The sequence below is a fragment of the Acanthopagrus latus genome, chromosome 2 (assembly GCF_904848185.1).
Source record: "Acanthopagrus latus isolate v.2019 chromosome 2, fAcaLat1.1, whole genome shotgun sequence".
NCBI classification, from domain to species: Eukaryota; Metazoa; Chordata; class Actinopteri; order Spariformes; family Sparidae; genus Acanthopagrus; species Acanthopagrus latus.
Window position 1 is genome coordinate 12,166,155 of NC_051040.1, and position 21,082 is coordinate 12,187,236.

General features: G+C 45.2%; 1 protein-coding gene across 2 annotated transcripts in view; it reads left to right on the top strand.

The window, feature by feature from the left end:
* schip1 (schwannomin interacting protein 1) overlaps positions 1-21,082 on the top strand; it is a 233,451-nt gene that overhangs the window by 4,636 nt on the left and 207,733 nt on the right. For both annotated transcript variants that reach the window (XM_037083804.1, XM_037083815.1), the window contains exons 3-5: positions 4,235-4,302; positions 4,545-4,631; positions 6,031-6,163. In XM_037083804.1, coding sequence (XP_036939699.1) covers positions 4,235-4,302; positions 4,545-4,631; positions 6,031-6,163 — 288 coding nt within the window. The remainder of the gene's footprint in view (positions 1-4,234; positions 4,303-4,544; positions 4,632-6,030; positions 6,164-21,082) is intronic.

Below are 21,082 nucleotides of genomic sequence, written 5' to 3' on the forward strand. Positions count from 1 at the left end.
AAGGTCTGAGAAGTTGAGCTGTGAATTCCTCAGCTTTTCTTCAATTTTCCAGATAAAACCACGAAGGGGTATGAGAGATCAAACGGTATCTTGATAATGAACGTAAGCCAAAGTCCTCTAGGGCAGCCATTTCTTTCAGATCCTACCTATAAAACCTGTGCATGGCTCCGTCTGTATGTGACGGACAGCTCACTCACAGATATGAAATCAGTCTCACATCTGTATGTTTGCATGACGTAGCCGCCTCTTATCTGCACCTCGTAGGTCAGTTTAAACCTCCTGCTCCTGCCCGGTATTGACGGCGGTGTGACTGCAGCCGCCCTGTGTGAATGTGTGAGCTCGTACGCGCCGTTATCTGATCGGCGTGAAGCTGCTTTCTCACCGCAGCTCTCAGTCAATAAAAGTTTATCATTCTGATTCTTTGTCAATTCACGCCCTCGGTTTCTTTTTCTTTTCTGTTCTCCTGCTTGTGTTACTTTCCCCTCCACTGAAATAGGATTTAAAGCTTTGGGCAGAAATTATGTTGCAATGCATTTTTCATTTCCCTCAACAGAAAGTACTTTTTTTTTTATGCCGTAGCCACAACGGTAAGAGAACATCTCAAATCGTGTTATCTCACGAGCACATCAGTAACACCTGCATCTCTCTACTGGCTCGTTTTTCTTTTATACCCAGGTGAAAGAGCAAATGTTGACTTTCATATCACTCCCCTGCACGCGGCGCGCATGTAAATTGATTTCCAATGTTCCGATTAACGAGCATCTCCACCACCGCGGCTCCACTCCTGATTGGACGTTTCCCTGGGCTGATCGGCGAGTCGAGCTGCAGCTAAACAGTCTGATGCAGATCACCGCACTGCAATCAAATCCTCTGAGATCAGACTGGTGTGTGTGTGTGTGTGGGTGGGTGTGTGGGTGTGGGGGGGGGGTTCATGTGAGTGTGTGACGGCATGTGTGCATGCGGGAGTGTTCACTCTCCCAGTGCACTCAGGTGTGTGTTTCTTATGTGTGTGTCAGAGTTTATCCCACTGAGAGAACACAGTGTAGTCTGAAGGGCACAAAGAGCTGACCATCACGCACACCAGGGAATAAGCTTTTGTCTTTGTGTGTGTGTGTGTGTGTGTGTGTGTGGACATTCGGCCGTGCCCCTGCCATCGATCTCCGTGATAGAACTAGGACTCGAGGAAATTATGATTTTAATAACTCATAAATTAAAGGGCAGCTGACTTTTTTCTGCGACGTGCTGTTGTTTTTCCTCTCCCCTTCCTTCCTCTTTTCCTTCCTTCTCTCATTTTTCAGTGACATGACGCTGATTACTGTCCACCTTCACCTTCTCCGGCCTCTCCGTCTATCGATCGCCCTTATTTCGCTATTGAAAATAATGCGATTAAGCTGTTTACACGCGCGGCAGAGGAGGATGAGTTCTGTTAATTCCCCCCCACCCCCGTTCTCATGCGATCATGTATTCAGCCATTGATTTAATAAGATCGCTGTGTTCCCTATATGCTAAAAAGTGATGTGTTCATCCTGTCATCGGCTCCCCTTGGTGTTTTCTATTGCTCTCGTATAACTTTTAGTGCATTTGATCCGGTCCAGAGACCAAAGACATTATTGTTGGTTGTAAACACACAGAAGAGAGTGGCTGTAAAAAAAAAAAAATATGTAAACAATAATGGCGGCTGAAAAAAAGTGACAAGCACACAAAGGCAGTGGTTTTGCTTCCTCCTTGTTGGATGTGGGACATTTTTGGCAACAGATTTTCTTTTCTTTTCCATTTCCAACATTGAATTTAAGCACCTGCATCAGTTTGTGGTGGAGATGCAGTCCTGTTTCCTGTTACATACCTGCATATCTCAGACTTTTGAGAAGTTACACGTCTTTGAGGGTTTAGAATCTCCAGGTTCCTAAAATAGGGACCTCTGAACATCATTTGACATAGAGCCCCCAGAAAGCTATGAACAGCCCTCTGGAGATATCTTTTATACAGGAATACAAAAAAATAACGTTACGTGTATAAAACCCAGTTGATGAAACTGTCAGCAAATCCCACGCTGCTGTTCTTTTGGCTCTCTTTGGCCAGCTGCTGCGCTGCTAATGCCAACTTAGCTTGTGTACTGCTACCTTAGTCTCGCATAGCCAGACCTATTTCCACGGCGCTATTTCCAGCACTGGAGAACGTTCTGACTGCACCAGTGATGTGGGGAGATAAAACGCACAGGATGCAGCAATGATGCCACTGCAAAACAGTGTAGGGGACAAACTTGTTGTGGGGGAACAGTTGCATGAGGGGGCAAGTTGTGGCATTGAAAAGGCCAAAACCCTGCAAGAGAAAAGTTAACAAGCTACCACGTTAGGTTGGGTTAAATTTTTAGCATGTAGATCTCTGGCTCAGTTGTTCTTTTCTCTTTGACACAAGGATGTGAAAGTGGCACTACACAGATGCTAACAACACTTCTAAAAGTGACCTCAATCATTCCCCGGTGGTTCAATAGCCGCCATCACAGCTAACAATGTAGTCGAATAAAAATATTATTAACCATGACTAGCTGTTTCGTCTTCATTCCGTTTGTGTTTGTGCAGTCTTTGCTTCGTTGTTCTAGTGGACTGTCAAAATAAAAGACCTCTACTACCTTCATGTTCATGTTGCAGAGGGGGAACAAGTGCAGAGTTGTGTTGCTAAAGTAATAGTAACAATTCCTAGTGAAACAGTTAACAAGCGTAACCTTCCATGATTTAATCAGAGTATAAATGCTGTTAATGCTCCACCAGTAGACATTTGGTTATTGTAAAGTCATTAAGATGTATTACTGTGGCTTTTAGTCAGACAAATCTGTCATTTTTATCGCTCTCCCTATTTGTATATATGTTCTTACACATTTATTTTTTCATTCACCGGATTAAACACCACCACCTTCATTTGTCATGGATTCTTATTTTAGCCCGAGCATCTGGATGGAGTGGACATGTTAATACAGCACGACGCCTGTTGATACTGTTGTGTTTTAAACCCCTTACTGGCCTTTTGCCTGGCATCCTGAACACTTAATCTCTGCTGGCTTCAGTGAGAGAAGACGCGGGAACATTCAGAACTGTTGAAGTAATGCGGCAACAGTACACAGTCTGTTCTGGACTACATGTACACACATGTATGCTACATCCACAGAAACACTCCAATGTAATGAGTTCAATGATGTGTTTTACACACTACAGTATGTAAGGGACAATATGTAAGAATAAACATTCAAAAATCGTGACACACCCATCAGTAAAATGTCAATAAATAAGAGTTTAGAAGTCATGATGTCTATTTATTGTGTTGCAGAGAAGTTAGCATGCTAATCCCCGATCTCCCAGGCCGGCACGCTAGCTGCACGGCTAACTGAGCTAACTAGCTAACGACACCTACAGCAATCTGTGACTCTGGTGATATGCTGCACTTTATTTGCCCTGAGAATGAACTCAACAGGTGGCCAGTTCTTTCATATTGGTTGAAGAAAGTCACTTTTAGCAAGTTCAGACATTTCCTCTTTGTAGAAATTCTCATTCACACAGAACAACGTTGGAATTTCAAGCAGTTCATGCACATTCTCTGCTCAAACCTCCGCAAATTTTGTTTTTGAAAGTTTTTGTGATGAAACTTGTTAGCGAACAGTCGCTTGTCACATAACAGGCAGGCACGGAGACCGAACACACCCTTTACACACTACTGATGTGGACACAAGTACACAAACACTCACAGCTTGCACCCTGCTGGCTAACAAACATGATTGAAGACTAGAGATAAAGAGGATCTGCTGCGTCGGGAGCACATCCATCTGTCCGGTCCCTTCGAGCTTCGTGGCAGCGGCCCCAGAGCTGCTCGAGAGGGGCCTCGACCCCTGGCCCCCTGCAGCCGGTGTCGGGCTGGTTGGCAACTGCAGAGCACAAACGTGTTGTTATGCATCAGCAATAGCCTAACGCACACACACACACACACCGCTATGTGTTTATGATTATTTATGCCTTTGTTACCGTCACATAGAAGCTGCCACTCTTAAGGCTAACAAACAGATAACAGAAAGAGATGTTTTTCTTCTGTTTTTGCTTAGTTATGCCAGACAAGAAAGAATGTGTGGGTGGAAAAAAAATACACTTACTGGAAATGCCGCAGATTTATTATTGTATCCTCCGATATCATATCTTTGGCAGAGACATTTGAAAACCTTCTTGACGTATCGGTGCTTTTCATTGCGCAGGAAGAAGTGAAGAGGTATCATCGCTACTGCAACCACAGTGGAGGGCAGGCAGCGCCAAAGGTGGACAGGTAAGACGTGGTGCAGTGTATACTGTCCTTTCTCTTACATGAAATAGTCCTCGTGTCACGGACGGCACTCTGTCGACAGTAAGGAGTATGAGCTGTAATGAAAAGCCCTCCCTTATTCTACCCTAACAAGGCCTTCCTCTTGAACCTAAGCTCTACCTTGACAATCCTCTTACCAGCGGACAAGTGGAGCTGCAAACAACATTCAGGTTTTCTGATCCATTTTTTTATCGTTGTTATTACAGAAGCCGTCCTCGCAGGAGTGAGGAAGAGGATGACAATAGTCCTCATCGTCGTGAGCAACAGCAGCACCTGGAGATCAAGGCTATCGTGTGAGTGTTTTTTTTTTCCGAATATCCTTTTCTTTTCTACATTTTTAAACCAATCTCACATCCGTGTCACCGACATTACCTCTGACCTTAAAAGTGCATTATGTTTGTTGTCCGGGAGGGGGGATCAATTTATTTGGTGGCTTTAATTCAATCATCCCTCTGATTAAGTTTGCAGAGTCGGGGTCAGAGTGCACTTTTTGAACCACGCACAGACCGACATCGCCATCTAACACCATTTCACTTAAACGTTGTAGGTGTAAGAGGGAAGGACAGGTCTCGCCTCAGGCTTTCAATTCGTCGAACGTCTGGGATTGAGAAAGAGAAAGCCAGTGCTTTTTGCGTAGAGTTAACATGATTGGGATGTGGAAAGGTGAGATGGATGGAAAAAAAAATGGCAAGAGGAACAGGAAGCAAAAATGGGAGAGCAAAGGGAGAATAAAAGTGGTGAAAATAGGAAGGAGGAGGAGGAGGAGAGAGGGGGGTATTGGTTTTTGGAGCTGCGAGTTATGGCTTAATTCAGTTTGCTCCATTCGGCTCAGCTGTCTCTCTGCTCCACTGGAGGTGAATGTGTTTCTCCATTGGGTAATTGATCCTACACTCCATCCTGGACCCTGGCGTCGGGGTGACTACAGGGATGAAAGACAGTGCAAAGAGAGAGACGAGACGAGGCGGAGCAATCCCTGGAGGTTGAGAGCCGGGGTGAGGATGGGTGAGGAGAGGTCAGGAGAGTGTGTGAATAAGATTTAAAGGTAAGAAGAGTTGAGGGAAAATATTGGGGGGAAAGTGTTGGAGAGGAAGGCTGATATGGCCAGTGGTGACATCATGCACCCACCATGTTTCTATTATAGTAATTAAAGTAACGAAATACTCTACATTTCAGAAAATATATGTGTACCCTCATGTATCTGCCACTAATTGTATTTAAAAGCATAGTTATGTTATCACTCATCAAGACAGGAGGGGTTGTTTTATGCCTACGTGTCGAGGACAGCTGTGGCCAGAGGCGTCATGTTCTCACGAGCAGGATATTTCAGGAATGCCTCGGGGGAATTCCTTCCGATTTGGTGCAAGCGTCCGATTAGACTCGAGGATGAAATGATCAGAATTTGGTGCTCAGAGGTCAACGTCGCCGTGACCTCACAAAACGGGTTTTTGTTGAAAGTTCAAGAATTCAGCTATGATCATGAGAAAACTGTTCACGTAAATGTCCAGTGGGGGAAAATGATGAATTGGTGACAGTGCGTATCCGTAAGGTCAAAGGTCACTGGGACATGCTCTGCAAAACATCATCCCTACATTACTCCTCCCACCAGGCAGCTCCACGGCTCATTACAGCTCAACTTTCCTTGTAATCTGAAGATGCCACTGATAAATATATTCTGTCCACTGGTGTTCCCAGGATCCAGCGGGCCTGGCGTGCAAGAGGGAGCTGGCAGGGACAAGACAAGACCCGTACCAGCCATCATCTGGGCGAGACAGTTTCTCCCGAGAGCCTCCAGGACGCTGTGATGACCACCACCAGTCTTACCCCGGTAGGACCGCACTCTCGATAATCAGTCAGGCAACCGTGTGGTGCGACCCGAGAACGAGGCGGGCGGCGAGTGATCTCGACATCTTAAAGTTATCAGCTGTGATCTGTTGTTTGTGCAGAGGATTAAAAAGGAATGGGCGAGTGGATGCATGGATGGATAGACTAATAAAGAAGAGAGCAAAGGCGGGAACGAGGGAGGGGTGTTTACCTCTAGTGTCATCTGGGGGGACCGCGGGGGTCGGTATCGGTGGAGGTGGATGGGATGCCAGCTGGCACCGTGCCCAGATCTGTAATTAGCCGTTAATTAGGTAAATTTTCAAAGCTGGTTGATTGATTGATGAAGTGCCTCTGCCCTTGTCCTCCCCCCCCGTCTCACCCCCCTGCCAGCCTCCTCACCCATTTCTGCTCCCGAGGGAGCACGGGTGGGAGGGGGGGAGAATTAAACAGTGCTCACAGGGCATGGCAGCCAAACAAAAAGGCCGACCGTATGAGCAGCGGATAAACAGAGAGAGGGGAAGGAGGGAGGGAGAAACAAAGTCAGGCGAAGGAGGCAGAGATGTGAGAAGATGCCTTTAGATTGCCTCGAGTTCTAAGTGACAGACGAGGACACAAACAAACACACACAGGCACAGTCTGCTCGGCTGCTTTTTCCAGTTTCGTGCTGGCCCTCGCAGTGTAGTAATCACGCTGACACACACCAGCTACCCACACACACGTCCTGCCCACGCTCAGTGCAGAGCCTCGGCACAGAAAAATATGATGTCATGTCTGCATGATCACTGCTGTGTGTGTGTGTGTGTGTGTGTGTGTGTGTGTGTGTGTGTGTGTGTCTGTGTGTGTGTGGGATGCATTTTTTTTCCCACTCTCTGTTTAAGCAGCGCTGGAGGAAAACTAGATTCCCTCAGCAAACAGATGGGCTGGTGTCCTGGTGTGTGTGTGTGTGTGTGCATGCTTTGTTTTTAGGTTGTTTGTTCTGCTTGAAAGAGTTTGTTGTTCATTAGCACAGCAGCAAATGTCTTCCTAATTAGGAAGTTACTGTAACTTAAAAACCAAGATGACAAAGAATCCCCCCGGCCAGCCCCCCGTCCTCCATCTCTTCCCTCTTAATGTCCTTTTTTTTTCATTATCGTTATTGGGAATATAAAACTATGTGTTAACTCACCAGCTCCTCCGATGCAGCGGTGTCTTGGGAGGTGCTGTGGCTTTAATACCCTTCCCTCAGCTCTCCATTTATGAACAGGGTCTGGGCACCACTGAAGTCTTTTTCATGGAGTATTTCCATTTCATGCCACTTTACATGACTTCTCCTCTAGATTTCATTGGGAAATATTTGATCTTTTATGTATATTTTACATTCTTTTCAGAGGTTGGACTTCGGTTCATTAAGATATCTTGAGCCCTGTTGTTGAATGTGTTAAGCTGTGTACTTTTGCCAAATGTTTCTAAAAAAATGTTCAAACTCAGAGTTATCCACAACTTTAATCAAGGTGGAGGTGCATTTTTATCGATGCCTGTGACTTCCAGGAGGAGCTCAAACAGCGAGGAAGGAAACAGTGACTAAAAATAACGTGAAGTCGTGTCAGATAGACGTCAGATGTAGTTTTACAATGACAGCTCCCATAATTCTGAAACCAGGTCTTTTGTTTTCTTTAGACTTGATGATTGAATGATGGTGCCCCTTGCAGTCAGCGCGTGTGATAAAAAGGCACTGAGCTGATTTGACGATTGTTCTGAAATGTATCGCAGAATCACTGTATCGAGATATAATCGCTATTGTGGGGCAACGTATCGTCGATAGTATCGTCAGTGCGGGGCTGCTTTTTGTTGCAGAGGAGTACTTTCACATATATTATTGATATTGATATTGATATTGCAACCTTTACCTCAGCAGAGGATCTTAAAACTTTTTTCTCACCACTTGTCAACACACAGATTGCATCTCAGCCTGTAAGGTGATACTTCCTGAATCCCTCGATCCTCAACAATAACAAATACTTAAACATGAACGAAGCACATTTAAATTATTCATTTGTACAAATGAGAAAAAGTATAAGAATGCGACTCATATTTACCTCCTAAGACGAATATTTCACCTACAGTTCATACGTCATGTGCAGAGTAATCCTCTGCAGCTGAATATAGAGATCTTTTAAAAATATCACTTCAGTATGTTCTTTTGAGGTTAAACGCACCTTACTGTATAGCTGGACGGGACCTCCACCCTCTCCACTCCCCGGCATGCCTCCACTGCCGCCTCAGGAGACGCTCTCCGGCCTCTCTTTTTTTTTTCTTCTTCTTACGTCACCTTTTTCTCTCGCTCTCTTTGTCTGTCCTCATTCACACTGTATCACTCTCCTGTGGCTGTTGTGCTCTCTGAAGGACAGACATTCATCAGCGTAAGGCCGGGGTGCCACATTATATCTGTGCGTGTGTGTTCATGTGAGCTCGTGTGGGCTTGAAGGACCTTGCTTCTGGCCTGTAGGGGAGGGAGGAGGGAGGAGGAGGGGTGAGGTTCAAACACACTTCATGCATATTTCATGAAACTCTGATATTCAACACTACGCACACACACACACACACACACACACACACACACACACCGGCATATATAAGACACTGCAGCACGCGCCAAGGTTTTTCTCCCTCATCTTCCCCGATCCACCTCCGAGAATACAACTCTTCGACTTTATATCAATGTCAGGTTGCCTCGCGCGCCTTTCCTGCGGGTGTCTTCCGTGCATTGAAGTCGTCCAGCGGTGGTGGGCTCGAGCCTGCTGCAACCCTATGGACCCAAATGCATTATTCATACCCAGAGGGGCCAGGACCTACATCTCCTGCTCTGGTCATGCCTGATAGTAAATCAATGGGTCTGACTGTTCTGCGTGCTGGCTGACCTGCGGGGGCTGCGGTGCTGATGGTTATGTAAGAAGTTGAGTGTGGGGATGCTCCAAAATATACAGTAACGCAATGTGAGAGGCACAAACCGAAACATCTCAGCACCTGTCAAAGAAGTGATCAATAATGCAGTAAAAAGAAAAAAAAAACTTTAATGTGGATATTATGTGTAACATTCTTAATGAGAGGAAAGGAATAGTCTGGGAACAATGCTTATTCGCTTGCTTGCTGAAAGTTTGAGACAAGACCGATACCTGTCCGATAAAGGCATACTGTGAATGAGAGAGACAACACACCGCCCTCTGATGACATTTTTGGAAATAATCATGAGTTCATAATAAACATGCTGACACCTTTGCTCCGCTTCATCTGGTCCTCTGTTTGCCACTCTGCTCTGCCTGTCTGTGCGTGTAGCTGCGCTCCACCCTCAGTCAAACAGACCTGCAGCTCTTTATACTGTAATAAACTGTGAGGTGAGATTTGATCTGGTCACTGCATCTTTGGTCCTGCCCTCAACCCCAGCGTGTGGTTTTATTGGGGTTATGTGCAGGATTATTTCTGGGCCAGGTGTGCTGACTCCCTGGAGTCCACACTGTGCACCTGGCAACGGTAAAAGACTCTGTGGTTTCGCCTCGCTTCCGCTCTTTATGCTCAGATAAGCACCCCCTGGCTGTACCATCAGATTTAGCAGATATACAGTATGTATGGTATCGATCGTTTCATCCAGCCCTCCCTCGAACACATCTTAAAAAATACTGGCATCTACCAAAATTCTCATCATTTTTCAAGGCGAAACGCTGAAGGCAGTACTCATAGTGGTGCACGCCACGTGTCTCAACTCAGCTCCAGGCTAAACCTAACACTCTGCATGTCCACACATCGTGGTGGATTTGAAAGAGATAACTGATTGGTTGCAGTTTTGAATACAGATGACGTCTCGGACACGGCCGAGAGCCTGAACCTGTGAAGTCTGATAAATGAAGATCTGACATAATGTGGATTTCAGTGGGGTTTTTTTTGTTTTTTTTGCTCGGTATGAATGTAGATTATCACTAAGCAGCTTTGCTCCGCATTTAACTTTGCGACTATTCTCTTTTGTAGTGTGACGTAAACGTGCGCTCAAGGGTGCGTTTGCATGTGTTCATCCGTACGTGCTGACTTTGTTGCTTGGATCCCCGCGATTCACTGCCGAGTGTGACCCTCAGGGACTGTTTGGCGAGTTTTTTATTCAGAGACACAAACCCCGTGATCAAAGCTGATGTGCTGAGATGAAAATGAAATGCTTCAATACTGCGCCTGTCATTACAAAGAAACTAATACCGCTGCCGTGCTGCCTGAACGCTAATGAAATGATTCCAGTGATGGATCGTGAAGAGAAGAGGGGCACTGTCAGCGGCTGGGAGGGGAAAAAAGAGAGAATTGAGAGAGAAATATAGATGAAAACACATCACGTCATCTGTGCCCAGGCTGTGTTAACACGAGTTTGTGCGTCCGCGGCCGTGTTTGTTTGCTCGCAGTGTTTGTGGACATTGATCTCTTCCTATCTCTGTGACATGTTTGCACTTTTTCACCCTTCCTCCTCCTTTTCTTGGGCCCGGAAAAGTGTCAGTGTAAGCATTCCTGCAGCCCTGCGTGGGAGATCATTCTCTCATCTCTCACCGCCAAGAATCTCACAAAGCGAAGTGACGGCTTCATCCGTGCCTCCACCTCTACCTCCCCCCTTAATCCTTTTTTCCCACCCTCACTCTATGTCATCCCTCGCTTCCCCTCCCACCGCTTCTCGACGCACATCCACGTCTGCAGACACACACCAGCTTCCCCCACCCGTTCCTGCAGACAGATGCTAACAGATTACATGTTTTATTGGTGTCAGTTGGTGTCTCATTTGAAATAAATTTATATACCTCAGCCCCGAAGTCGACATTGATCGGGCTTAACTCATTTAATAACCATGACATTTGCCTATTAGCTTATTTGCCATCAAAACAGGCCCGGGCTCAGCCGGCTTCCTGAGAGACGGTGACTCTCACATTTGTATCCGTTAGGGAACTAAAAATGTGATTGCTTGTGCAAAATATAAACTGCGAGTGGAATATTCAATTCAAGCACACACACACAGATGCGGACTCACACATGTTGAAGTCAAACACATGTTCATTGCATATCGTGCATTTCCATACAGCAGCCAGGGACATTATTTAAACTGCACAGGCTTATATTTTAGGGCAGTGTTGCCCCGTTCTCTAATCCGCTGCCGTTTTAATTTGCTGTTGCTGCTGCTGTTTGCCGGCCGCGCAAACTCAGCCACTTCATATTCAATTTTTTCCCATTGTCTTGATAAATTCAGGATGGTATATATTTTCTCAGAATAAATTTGTGCACCACAACTACAAATGCTCAAGTGCTGAGTTTTATCGAGAGTAGCTGAACAAACTAAGAAAATTGCAAAGTAGGAGTGGTTAGAACTCAGTACTGATGAGCGTCAGTAGATTGATGAGTATGTTGTACATGTAAGCCAACACAGCATAGGTTATCATATTTCCTTTACATTTTTTACCCTGCCTTTGGTTGTTAATGCTCAACATGCCGCCCTCTGAAATTAATTGAACACCTTTTGGTAATGCTTCATAATACGGTACTTTTTTAAATTATCAGTCAGTTCTATGGCTGCACATTATCACTTAGTAAGACAAATCAACTCTGTCTTTTTTGTGTTTCCGGGTACATTCACACAGATTACAGATCGTGTGCTTAACCTCTACTGAGCAGTGTAAGTTATTATTGGAATTATAGTCATGCATGTTCACAGAAAAACAAAATATTGTATATTTTTTATGAGGGAGTGTTCTCGCTTTAGAGCCAGTTGCTGCAAAAAGAATATTTGCAAAAAGGATAAAAAGATTTATTAACCTTAATAAGGCATTGCCATCTCTTCAGATTGATGGCAGCAATAAGCTTAATTAACAGTTAAAAGGTGCATAGTTTGTTGCTAATAAGTGAATAGGTTCTTCAGGTAAGAATTTTAGTTGAAATGCTAGTGAAGTTAGCACGCTAATCCGCTAGCCCCCAGCCATTCCCAGTCCAAAGCTCCTTTGCTGGTGGTGTAAACACCAACACTCCCCTGGTGCTCTAGACTCACACTGCAGCCTCTGATGGCTAATGGCAGCTGCAGTTAGAAGCAGTTAGCGGTTACTCTGGTGATGCCGTCTTCCATTTGTTCTGAGTTTGACTTCGACAGGTGGCCAATTTTTACATGTTGCACCTTTTGATAGAGCAACTAAATAAACTCAGCAACACTGACAAAATAGGTAAGTTAGTTAAATGCTTAAGAAAAGCTCACAAGGCCTTTGTTGTGTTTCTAAGTGCTTATAAATGTCTTTGTCTTCATCTGACAATAACAGTGTTTATAATGCTAATCTTGATGAGTATCTTGGGACTTATAAGAGCCTTATTACCAATTATTGCATCATTACCTCAATATAAAGCTTTATCCATCCTTTTTATTTTGAGGTTTTTCCACCTTGCGAGAATCTACCTAGACATATCGCACACATCCCAGCATGCACACAGTCTTTTGCCTGGAAAGTGATGCTCCAAAATAGCCATTGATTCTGTAAAAAGCCCACTGGGTGGATATCTCAGAGATTTATCATGGCTATCTGGTAAAGAGGAAAAACGAGAAGAGCAGAGAGATGATGTCTCGGGGAGGTGGAGGGAGAACGATGAATGGCCGGGAAGCTAAAAAGGAGGCGGTGAAAGAACATTGGGAGGATGTGGTGGATTTGGGAGTGATTATGAGCATAATAAGTCCACATTAGAGCCTCCAGAAGCCTCCGATTGCGTGGGTGTGAGATCGAGTGCATGTCTGTCAAAGTGTCTAATTTCCTCTCGGTCGCCGTCTCCGTCCAAACTGCTCCAAAGATAAATGCTGACCATCTGATCCGTGCGCACACTTTAATGCTCACATCAGCTCACGTACACAAATATAAACACACCGACAGTCTTCAGTGGCACATTAAGAGCATCTTATGACCCCCTCCCAAAAAAATCAATGAAGGCTGTTACACAAATGGAGAAGAGCTGACAGGTGAAAAAGAGCAAGTGGGCAAAGAGAGATAGATCTTGATCAAGGCACCGGGGGGGGATGATGGGAAGAATATGGAGTGAAAAGGGGGTGCGAGCATTTCATCTCGATTCACTCCTCTCTCTTTATGGTGTTTACTGTTGTTTTTGTTGTCAGCGCAAAGATCCTGAATCACTTGGATTGGATATTTACAGCAGGCTGTGTGCGGCATTTCAATGAGGGCGATGGTTTACAGCTGGTGTATGGGGATTTCATTGGATGCTGGAGCTCTCTGCAGTGCCCCCCCGCCCGCCCGCACCCCCCGAGCTTCTAATTGGTTATTTATCTAGAAAACATGCCATTTAGCTGACATTACTTAAACTAAACAAGCATACAGCCGCAACGCATGCGTCGCATATGGCATGGAAGCGCCACGTATATATACACAACAGGCAGACTATATAACGAAACATCAATCTGCCGGAAGCGTCTCCAAACCATCTGCAGCAGTAATAACAATCTGGTACCTCAGGCTATATGCTCTACTGTTCTATTACTGCACACTCCTCCAGCCTCCTTATGCTTTCCACCACTCTCGCTCTCCACTTTCCTCTCGCACACAGGGCTTGTCCCCCTCTTTAGCCCCATCTCGTACGCAGATCGGCTCAGTCCTCATGGCCTGTGAGTCTTCCGTAATGAGATCCCTGGAGGAGAGAGGAGTAGCGTTAGGGAGAGCAGAGGGGAGGAGAAGACTTCAGGGGCTGATCGCCCCCCTGACCCGCTCGCGTTGTGAAAAAAAAAAAAAAAACCCTCTGGAACAGTCCAGCCCTCTCTCGCTCTCCTCTCCGTCTCTCTCGTGCCATCATCTCCTCCACCCCTTTCCCTCTCGTCATCAGCCATCTACCATTACTGTCCATTAACTAGATCAGAGGCATTGTAATCCCTTCCTGACAGCATTCCTGCTGTGTGTACAGTACACTTGGAGGAGACAGAAATTGTTTTGCAATCCTCAGAGAGAGGAGAGAAGGGGGGGGGGTCTGTGTTTCAAAAGTGTGCATATTTAAGAGGAGGCAGGGGATGGCAGCGGAGGGTCAGAGGAGAGAGAGGAAGTGAGGTCCAGGTTGTGCGCTACATTGTGTTTTATCTCATGCGGTGTGCAGCAGGGTCCAGAAGGTATTCGATCCTCGCTCGTCACATAATCGCAATCCGTGGAGAGAGAGAAAGCTAACGACGCCTCTCGTCCTAAGGTCGTTTTCCCTCTTTCTCCGAGGAGCCTTCCTGCGTTTATTTAGCTGCAGTTTAGACCACCCGGCCACAGATCAGTCCTCTTCCCATCGACCACACGGACGCTTAAGTAGAAAGGAGTGATGAGCGGGTCAATGACTGTTAAACTAGAGGCACCTCCCTGATATCATAAAGCCCTGGCTGTGACGGCGAGCTGCTGATTGTCTCATTAGTCCGTGCCTTTAACGGAGAGGCGAGCCTCTCATCTGTGTTTAACAGTTTAAGCACGAGTCTCATAAAGGGCAAGTGTTCTCTGGCCTTTCAAGTGAGGTTTTTGGGAATGTGGCTCTCTTTCCCTCTTTGTGTTTGTCTGCTCATCTTTCCCCCCCGTGTCTGCATCTGTATGCTCATCTACATCTCTGTTTGTCTACCTCCAAGGCACACCTAAGGTCTAGAAAGGGATTATGCTAAATGAGGATTAAAGTATTTCAGTTTCCTGTGCGATGTTGTGTCAGCTGCAGCAAAGCAGTGATCTTGCATCTTTTCCGCTTTGTGACTTATCTCCGGGCTCTTGAAAATGTTTTGTAGTCATCGCCAAAATGGTCACAAATTACCCACCAGAGTTGTGGTAGGGGTAGAAGTTTATGTAGGGCTGTGCCATCTAGTCAAAATCTCATATCAGGATATAGGTCACAAGGTCTCTGCCAGTGTGATTGCCAAGGTGATGGTCTGCTGGGCATGAAATGACTGTCCGCTGGGCCTTAGCATCAAGGAGTTTTTTGTTTCTCTTTAACTTAATCAATCACCAAGGCATTGTTTTACTCTGACAGTGCTAAGGTCAGATGGTTGGACACAAGTTGCAGGAGGTTCGCGAGGCAGCACGTCTTGTTATCATCTCCTTGGCTTGCTTTTCTCGGTCGGGGTTGGGGGCTGCAGGGCTCCGGTCGATTCTCTGTCGATCCTCTCAGACCCGGCTTCAGCGAGGCTTACCTTTTAACCGCTCAGCCGTGTTGAATGTGTGTGCGCCTGGGTATGCAAGTGTGTATTTGTGCCATCGGATGAGTGCGTTCAGTATGCCAGTGGAGGCTCTGGAGATGTCCTGTGGGTGGATTTCTCACAGGCACATTTGATCTCCGTCTGCCCTCTCCCGTGTCTGTTTGATCTGTGAGTCGGGGATGAAGGGAGGAGGTTTTTGTCCTCCAGCTTGATGCGCGCAACGAGCATCGCTTCTTTTACCGCATCGCACAGAAAAGGAACGGAGCACATTAAAGGATAACGTAGATAGATTGGAGGATGCTATGGGCCCGATGCCAGGCGTCGCTCTAATGCGGTCCATGTGCGCATGTTAGCGTGTCGGATGTGAGGGTGCTTCGGCGTGTTGGGGAATCTTCCGAGCCAAGAGCCTTTGCTTTGAAGTTGTGCTTTTGTCTATAATAGATTGTTGAATCTTTGAAGCCACTGTGAAAGCACTTGTATTTGCATACGCATTTATATCAGCTGTGACTGTACAGGCATGTGTGTGTGTGTGCTCGAGTAAAGTGTGTGTGTGTGTGTGTGTGTGTGTGTGTGTGTGTGTGTGTCATGTGCACCCACGCACAGAGCACCTGTCTCGATGCCCCTCCAGCAGGAGTTTAAATATTGGCCCAGTGTGTCCTCATAATCTTCTGCCGTCGCCATGGTAACAGTGGACTTGCTCAGGATGCCCTTATTTACCTATGCAAATGGCGTCCTGCAGCCCTCCCACTTGTCAATCACAGTCCTGAGCATATTGTAAAAAAAAAACAACAAAATTGTCCGTCTCAGCTTTGAGTCATGTAACCTTCAACCAGAGCCAGTTTTTTTGTCCAAAGCGCCGCGTGTTTGTGCCGGGCGCTCTCTGTAGAAATCGGCGCTTCTGAAAAGTGTTTGAAGGCACAGCTCAGTCTCACATTACCTCATGGCCGTGTTGGTGAGTTTTAAATTAGAACTTTTTTTTTCTTGTTTATCTATTTATAATCCTGTAATCCACGCTTCTCTTTGTTGTGTTGCTGTTTCTGTCACCGTCATTTGAAACTGCTGCGCTGTGAAATACCTGTTCGAGCTTCAAGCGGACCCGGAAGCATTTCACGCTCATTTCGTCTGCGCGTTTTTAATTTGAATGTTTTTGGGGAAATAAAGAGCGATGATTTGCTGCCGTTTGATCTGAACCCACTGAGCCATTTCTTACGTCTGTCTTTCTTTTTCTTTTTTTAGTCTGGCCTGAGACTCTTTTCTCAAGCCTCGCCGCGTGAGCTCGCATTTGCGTCTGCACTGTTTGACATGACAGAAACTCGTCTTCTTCCAGCCCCTTCATCTTTCTCCTCTCTTCTTTCATTCACCTTTCTTTACTCCCACAATCTTATTCGTCTCAGTGGCTCCTTCTTAATGCTTCTCACTTGAGCGTCATATTTCCTTTGCGACAAGTTCTTACAGTTCATCTCCTGAAACTGCTGAATTGACATTCAACTATGCAATGAAAGTGGTCGAGGTTGCTTTGTCCCCATCTGGGATGAGAGTCAATCTGGGAGTAGATTCACTCTCTTTGGGTTGAGAATGAATTGCTGCCCCGACTGAAGGAGTTCAAGTATCTCTGTGTCGGGATAAGATGCGGAGTGAGACTGACAAGCCGATCAGTGATTTCACCAATCATTTTCAGCAGGCCAACCTCACCTGCTGGCCGTGAGCTTGAAAGCATGAGATTGTGGAAACACGCAAGCAAACTGAGTTTTTCCCCTCATGGGGCGTTTGGGCTGATCCTTTGGGGCCATGTGAGGAGCTCAGATATTTGAAAGCAACTCCGAGAAGATGAAGATGCTGCTCCTTTGCATTTGAAAGAGACTGTTGAGGTGGTTCACATATCTGATAAGGATGCCCCATGGATGCGTCCAACTGGGAGGAGACCCTGAGGCAAACCCAGAATATGTTGAAGGCAATACATATCAGGCCTTAGAACACCGTGGGAACCCTGGAGGGGGGGTGGGTGGGGGGGCGGGAGGAAGTATCTAGGGAGAGAGGAGTCTGAGATACTTTGCTTCGCCCACTCTTACTTTGACCAGGACTTGTAGCCCTTTTCCCTACACATGTGCTGGCTTGGCTTGACTCACGGATTCAGCCCAGTGTAGCAGGCGTTTTCATTTCCATTCCAACAGGGGCTTGGAGGAGTGTCTTTCAATGATGTGGCACTTTTGTTGAATGAATGACGTTTAAAAGAAGCAGCCTTTTTAACTCTGTGTACTACTGCACCGTGCATCGGTTGTTTTTCCGATTTTGTTTGGTGTCGAAGGCCCAGTTCAACCCGAAGATTTGCGATGACAGACTTGCAGCGGTGTGACGCGATCCAATCTCGGCTTGACTGAAGCCGTCCGATTGTGTCAGCTGCGACTCACCTCGTCAAGTCACCGGTGGCTGGTTTTAGAAAGTAATCACTGTCTAGTACCAAAGTCAGCGAATTGAGCCAGTTACAAACTGTAAGATCACTATCTTTATGCTTATTCATATTTCAAGGCACTCAAAATTATATCCAACTGTATAAGTTAGAAGAAGTACAGAGATTTGTTGAAATAGTGCCGATGTGCCGTTTTGTAAAGGCCATTTGGTGAAGACTGGAAGTTTGTTCGAACGTTGCAGACTGGCACATTGCCAGTTTCAGCTCATCCCGTCCTGAATCTTTTGTCTGAACATGGCTGATTATTGCTCGCAGTTTTTTTCTTATTTGTCTGGAATAGAAAAACAAGCCACCATTCATCCCTGCACGACAAAGAAGCCCATCAGACGTCACCGCCACCTACTCGTAAGCGGTCAGGCCGACACCGGAGCTGGTCCATGTCGGGCGGAACTTGGCACGACTTGGCACGTTTAAAACTGATAATGAGAACACAAATCGTTCTGTCGCGGTTTGACACAGCGAGGGCAAAAGTTCCAGTGGGAAAAAAGCCCCAAAATATAAGTTGCTGAAGATGGAAAATAACAGTATCACATATCCTGACAACCTGTGTGGTAAGAATGATGCCTGAGATCCTGGACACATGTGGCCATTGTGATTCTGATCTCAAAACACAAACAGCTCAGTCTCTCTCCTCATGAGGCAACCTCAAGAAGCCTGATCAGTAATGGCAAACAGGAAACACTCCGAGCCTGTAGCCACTGCGTATGGTTAATGACTGCACATGAGTTACTGTTCTATCTCCCTGAGCATAATGGCGTGTGTCTGTGTGTGAGGGAGAGAGAGGTTTACGATACTGTTTACAGTAAAACATTTACTTAGAAAAATGATATCATGCATCAACTCCAAATGTTCCTCCTCCTGCAGTCATTTAGCGGATGCTATTTCCTGCCACAGAGCGAGCAGGGAATGACAGAGCAGGATAAGTATTAGACTCAAACTACCAAGACAGTGAGAAGACGGAGCAGAGGCAGAAGACCAAAGCTGTCATCATGTCTGTACTGCTGACCACACAGTGATGGGCATAGTTCTGGAGGGTTAAAATGGGTTAACATTTTCAGAGGCAGACTCTCCTTTTCCTTTAAGATGTGAAGGCAACTATACTGTAAAATGTTTCACTAGACTCTAACAAAACTTTAAGATGGAATATACTTAATTAAAACAAATTATTGGAAAGTGACCTTTAAGCTAACTGCAACACCACAGATGTGTGGTTTCATGCTCACTGAAGCGAAGTTCGCCATAGTTATTGTATGTATGTGCACATTTATATGGAGCAGGCTTAAAATAAACTCAATTATCACATGCATGTGAGGCAGAAATATTTTTAATCTCTGATTTTGTTGTATTTGCTCTTTTGCTGTCGTGGGCACATTTTAATCATTGGAGATAATACAGTGGAGGTGTGGTGAATTACGTGTTATTTCGAACTTCCGATGCATATTTTTGCTGTTAAGAAATGCTGAGGTGTACGGCACACATGCTTAAAGACTATAGGACTTGTAACTTTGATGGTTCCACATTGTCGGCCTTAAACTGTTAAGGTAAATTGGAGTCCAGGTGAGGAACTAATGTGACGTCCTGCTGCAGTAGACTCATAACTTAACAGAATACATGGAATGGGATTCATCAGGGTACAAAAAAAATGTTTTCTGGTAAAGTTACTGAAAAACAGATGTGATTGGATTACAGAGACATTCAGTTTAAAAGGGGGATTACTTACAGGATTACAATTTTAAAGTAAAGAATGATTCACTAGTCTGTAACAATGCACATGTGCCCATCACGATGTAATGTAGCCTAAGGTCCAGGCCTGATCCACAACCTGACATATTCAAACTACAACCCTCACATTTGAGAAGCTCTACCTGGCTTATATTTGGCTTTCTCACCTGATAAACACCCTCAACGATTAATCAATTGTCAGACTAGCAGTCTATGTATTTGCTGTCAAGCAACTAATTAATCATTTGATTTACTGTTAACCCAATACATAGTGTACATGAGCCTTCAGACCTACATGTGAATTACCCTCGTCTCACCATGTTCCTCAGGATTAATACTTGAAGATCTGAGGCGAATCTTGTAATAAATTATGCAGGATCGGGAGGCATAATATGCATGCAGCAGGACGGTAAGACTGAAAGAAGGAAGAATAGGTAACACAGGATTACAACTTTATCTGCCGTTATTGTTTGAGCACAAAACAAAAAAAAGAACATGATGCATGGTTTCTGTGTATTCAGCGAGAAGTTGGCTCAGAGTCACAGGAGACTACGTCGGCGGGAGGATGAGGAGATAAAGAGCTTAGGTGAAGAATGGGGCGTATGAATCTTTAAAACCGTAATATGCAGCTTGCAGGAAGAAAAATGACTCATAAAATAATTTAGCCTTCTTTTTTTTTTTTTTTTACAATTTATGGCCACACGGAACCTTTTAAGTGAGGCGGCTATCAGAGAATGTTACCCTTATTAAATACTGTAGGCGGAGAAGGGGCGCCGTTACAGCGTAGCGGCTAATTACTAACCAACCCCCGGGTGGCATTCTGGGGGATCCAATTTTTGGCCTCTGGTGGAGTTTTTATTTACTCAGCACAAAAGACACTTGGCTGACTTCTAGAAGTTAAACATTTCTCCTCATATAGTTTTACTCCTTTTAATTGGTTGCGGTGGTTAACCGGTCTCCTCCGGTGGTGAAACGGTCCGCACAAAGTTTAAAGAGCCTCTTTTCAAAATATAATATAGACAGAGGAGGAATTACTGGGCTTACGAGCTCAGTTTTAATTAGCTCTCATCTTACAATCTCTGTATCTTCTTACATCTCTTCCTCTCCTCTTCCTTGTGCTCTCACACGCTCAGCGTGTTGACTGTTAATTGGCTTGTCTGTCACCCCGAAAATACTTCTCTCCTTGGTGTGTGATGCATAAAAATATCCATTTTTCTTTTAGCCTCGCTCCCTTTTCTTTATTTCTTCTTCCTTGTTCGACTCATATAAAAATCAGAGTGTATAAAGAGCGTTTTGGTGCAAAAGGGGCTATTAATATTCAACAAATGTAACACCTGCAATCACACAATGAGGAATACATATTCTTTTTAAAGATATGGTAACCTAGATTAACTGTTTCCCTCCCTCTCCTTATCCTCTCATTTCTTTTTCTTTTTTCCTCTCCGCTCTTGGACCGAAAAAACCCAACACCTTATTAAATCATGCCTGCTGCACCTTTTTCGCGCTGCCACTGCCGGACAAGGTCAGAATACTCATATATGGAGCAGACACAC